We start from the raw sequence: 5,000 nt of genomic DNA on the forward strand, positions 1-5,000 counted from the left end.
CTCTCCCTCCCCTCTCCTCTCTCTCTCTCTCTCTCTCTCTCTCTCTCTCTCTCTCTCTCTCTCTCTCTCTCTCTCTCTCTCTCTCTCTCTCTCTCTCTCTCTCTCTCTCTCTCTTTTTTCATCCATCAATTGTTTCCTCTCATCTCACGTGAAATGTGTGTGTGTGTGTGTGTGTGTGTGTGTGTGTGTGTGTGTGTGTGTGCGTGCGTGCGTGCGTGCGTGCGTGCGTGCGTGCGTGCGTGCGTGCGTGCGTGCGTGCGTGCGTGCGTGCGTGCGTGCGTGCGTGCGTGCGTGGGTGTGGGTGGGTGGGTGGGTGGGTGGGTGCGTGCGTGCGTGCGCCTGCCTGCGTGCGTGCGTGCGTGTGTCCATATGTGTGTTTGTGTGTGTGTGGTCAGTGCGGGGTCAGGGAGGTCAGGGTGCTTCATCGCAGTGGACATCATGCTGGACATGGCGGAGAACGAGGGCGTGGTGGACGTGTTCAACTGCATCCGAGAACTGCGCTCTCAAAGGGTTAACATGGTGCAGACAGAGGTACACACACACACGCACACACACGCGCACACACGCACACACGCACACACACGCACATGCACACACACACACACACACACACACACACACACACACACACACACACACACACACACACACACACACACACACACACACACACACACACACACACACACACGGGTCAGCCATATACCTGGTATTGTTCACTGACTGACTGACTGACTGACTGTCAGTCATTGGATGCTGAGGTTATGAACCAAGGTTATTATAGTTAACGAAAACCTAAAATTGAAAAAACATTTTCTTTAACGGAACTAAATAAAAACTAGAATAATGGAAAAATTACACCCAGTTTGAAGTGGGCGGTGTGTGGTCATCACATGACTCACTTAAAAAAACATAAATGTGTTTTTTTTAAGTGCATACTCCTATTTATAGGAATATGCACATGTGTCATGTGTTTCGCTAGCCAATCACAGTCCTGAATAGAGTCAGGCAATCACATTGCAGCTAGTGGCCATCACAGTGATGGAAGCTCACAGTATAGATTTGCATTGAATGTGTAGGGGTTAGGGGTGTACAATGGTGGCCAATCACGGTGCAGGGTTAGGGGGGTACAATGGTGGCCAATCACAGTGCAGCGAATGTCGATGTCCAAACCTAACATATACGGGCGGTTACACCGCCCAAAAATGTAACCAAAAAAGTACATGTACTTAGTCACTTTACACTACTGGTCCCTTCCATAGGTGATTCTATAGGGGGGGCAAGGGGGGCAATTGCCCCCCTGGCGGCCGGACAATCTTTTTTATCATATTTTTATTGTATTTTTTGGTGGGTACACAGGAGCAGTATGTGTTCGTGCACGACGCCATCTTGGAAGCGTGTCTGTGCGGGAACACGGGCCATCCCGGTGTGTGAGTTCAGGGCTGTGTATTACAACATCAGCAGAATCGACCCGCAGACCAACTCCTCCCAGATCAAAGACGAGTTCCAGGTGGGTGCAATTTGCTATTTACAACGCAGGCGTTTGGCTTGTAGATTTGCTATTTTGAACACAAATATATGTGATTTAACCCATTAAGACAGGGGTGGGCAACTTTGATGATGGAGAGGGCCACAATATTTCCACACTCACTCCAGAGGGCCACATTTTAACTTTTTTTGTAAATTAATTCGGTCCTTCGTCAATTCTAGTATGTCACACAAAAGTAGCAAAAATAGCTGATCTACATGCTCAAAATGCGTCGCATCGCGACGCGTTTTGAGCATGTAGATCAGCTATTTTTGCTACTTTTGGAATTGGAATCCCGAATTATTTTTTGCTATTTTTGAATTGGAATCCTCAAAAGCAAAATGTTTATTTAATTTCAAATGCATTTAGTTATACTTCTGAACTTATTAACTTTATGAACTTAAAAAAAATACATTGGACATAAAAAAGTCATTAAACTAACAATATAGGCTGAAGTCATTAAAGCGGGTCGTGTTTGCATGTCGTGCAACCATGGGGCTGTGGGCCGCATTAAGTGAAGGTGAGGGCCGCATGTGGCCCCCTGGGCCTATTTTCAGATGGGGGTCTGCGGCCAAATACATATACATGTATTGAAAGAATAATAATATATAAATTCATATAAATGCATATTAATCTATATAAATATATATCAATTGATATAAATAACTATTCATTTGGCGTCCTTAACATGAAACACTGCTGTACGCCCTGCACTGCGTCATTGGTCCATTCCTGCTGTCTTTTCCATCAGACTCTGAACATAGTGACCCCTAGAGTTCGACCGGAGGACTGCAGCGTGGGTCTGCTGCCCCGGAACCAGGATAAGAACAGAAGCATGGATGTGCTGTCAGCTGATAGGTGTTTACCTTTATTATTATTATTATTATTATTATTATTATTATTATTATTATTATTATTATTATTATTATTATTAGTGTTAGTATCATCATCATCATCATCATCATCATATTACATTACATTACATTACATTATATTATATAAAAAACATGTATTGAAACTATTTTATATTATATTATATCATATAAAATGATTGTATATTATGATTGACAGGTGTTTACCGTTCCTCATCTCTGTGGATGGAGAGACGTCTAATTATATTAATGCTGCTCTGATGGATGTAAGTACACACACACACACACACACACGCACGCACGTACGCACACACGCGCACATACACGCACGCACGCACGACGCACGACGCACGCACGCACGCACGCACGCACGCACGCACGCACGCACACACACACACACACACACACACACACACACACACACACACACACACACACACACACACTAGGGTGACCATATTCTGAATACCCAAAAAGAGGACACTCTACCCGGCATATATATATATATATATATATATATATATATATATATATATATACACTGTTTGAATTGAATTCAAAAATTAAAAATAATCTCTCTATAAATCCGGTATGCTCTTAGTTTGGTATTAATTTAAAGCAGTGGTTCTCACAGGTGAGATCCAGGTACCCTTATGGTTCCTTGAGGGGGTTCCAGATAGCCCGTTCTTCAAACCACCATATCTTCTGCTTTGCCAGGTCGTACAGAATATTCTGTCAATTTCATTTGCAAAAGAGATCACCTCGCACCAAGTGTTTTACTTAAAGGGTCTACACCATGAATTTTAACTTTTTCTTCATTTTTGTGTGTTTTTGGTCTCCCCCACCTCTCTTCTGTTCCAACAAATACCCGACTTCGAGCATGCAGGCTTTCATAGGCTATCTGTGGTTTTTATGTAAATTGGTCTGAAAACAGTCCGTCAGATTTGTTCCCCCACCCTACGTCACGTCTGGGAACAATTCCTCCCGTTTTTCAGTTCTAACCAAAAAAAAAAAATCAAAAAAAAAAAAATATATATTTTTTTTAATTTTAATTTTTTTTTTAATTTTTTCTTATTTTTTTTTTTTACTTTTTCCACACAGAACCAGGCCATTAGCTCCTTTAAGTAAAAGTATCAATACTGCAATGTAGAAGTTACGTCCACTAAAAGTCCGGAATTCAAAATTGACTTGCGTAAAAGTACAAAAGTATTGGTATCAAAATGTACTTAAAGTACCAAAAGTAAAGGTACTAATGTTTGAAAATAGCAGCATAGATCTACAAGCTCACAACGCGTCCCGATTAGTTACTTTACACCATTGGTTCTTGAAATTAAAATGGTTGAAATCACTGCTAGAGAGCCGTAAAAATCTTCTCTTATGGGGGTCCCTGGCTTATCTTTTCAAATGGGGGTCCGCGGTCTAAAAAGTGTCTATATGGGGGTCCTTGGCATGAAAAAGTTTGAGAACCACTGCTTTACACCACTGCCTTGTACAGTTGTCTTGTGCTTTGCAGTGTTGATATGGTCTTGCATGTCTAAAGCACCTTTATTTGCGACAGACACATAAGTGCCAGCTTTGCAGACAATACAATCTGCTTCTTGTTGGTCACGACTTTTTTTCCGCATGTTAACTCCTTCCCTGCCAAAGATGTCTTTGGACCTTTGTAAATCATAAGCCCAGACCGCTGCTGTGTTTTTTTAGTTGATCCACGAGATTTCCTCCACCGTTCGCTTCCTTGTTAATCGATTTGGAAAAATTGCCTGTATCTCGCATCCCTGGTTTTACTCTGCAATTTTGACGAGACATGCTATATTCAACAGCCTGTAACAAGTGGACGGGGGGGGTCGCAATGACTTTTGTTGTGACTAGTTGAAAGGGTAAGGAAAACGAAAATTCGCTGGCAGTCTGGGCTTCATTTATTTATTTACTCTGGCAGTGAATGAGTTAACGGTGAAATGGCATTTGCGTTTTGGGAATTTTCATTCATTCACAGAGAGCTCACAGGCTCAAAGTGCAGCCGCAGCGAGCCTTTTGCTATGATCTGAGCGAGGGCAGAGTTGAATAATGAATAGTGCACGATCCGGGGTTCGGGGTGGAAGTCTGCTTCTCAGAGTGTGTTTTTCCAAACAAACCATTGAACTTGCAAAATACATAATGCTTTAATGGTCTGTGACTGTGATACACAGATACATGCGCAAAACCCCGGACATTTGAAGGAATTTATAAAACCCCCCCGGACGAGCGGACAGCCCCCCAAAAGAGGACATGTCCGGGTAAAAGAGGACGTATGGTCACCCTAACACACACACACACACACACACACACACACACACACACACACACACACAGACAAACACACGCATGCACGCACATACACATGCACATACACATGCACACGCACGCACACCTGTCTAAACAACATGCTATCTAAATAATTGTGTACGTTTTAAACTATAGGATACCAGGTAATCAATGAACCTAGTGTCTATCTAAACAACATGCTCAATTTGAACATACTCGTTGTTTTTTCACAGAGTCACAAGCAGCCTGCAGCGTTCATCGTTACCCAGCATCCTTTGCCAAACACCATGGCGGATTTC

The 5,000-nt window shown here is 42.7% G+C and overlaps 1 protein-coding gene across 1 annotated transcript in view; it reads left to right on the forward strand.

Moving 5' to 3' along the window:
• Positions 1–395: 395 nt before the first annotated feature.
• LOC311041363 (receptor-type tyrosine-protein phosphatase T-like) overlaps positions 396–5,000 on the forward strand; it is a gene marked incomplete at both ends in the record, with an annotated part of 11,358 nt that continues 6,753 nt past the window's right edge. The window contains 6 exon segments of the mRNA XM_084086276.1: positions 396–531; positions 1,360–1,416; positions 1,418–1,510; positions 2,280–2,386; positions 2,600–2,666; positions 4,935–5,000. The exon segment at positions 4,935–5,000 is cut by the window's right edge and continues 66 nt beyond it. Coding sequence (XP_083942402.1) covers positions 396–531; positions 1,360–1,416; positions 1,418–1,510; positions 2,280–2,386; positions 2,600–2,666; positions 4,935–5,000 — 526 coding nt within the window.

This window comes from Gymnoscopelus microlampas (assembly GCF_963454915.1).
Source record: "Gymnoscopelus microlampas genome assembly, contig: SCAFFOLD_186, whole genome shotgun sequence".
NCBI lineage: Eukaryota > Metazoa > Chordata > Actinopteri > Myctophiformes > Myctophidae > Gymnoscopelus > Gymnoscopelus microlampas.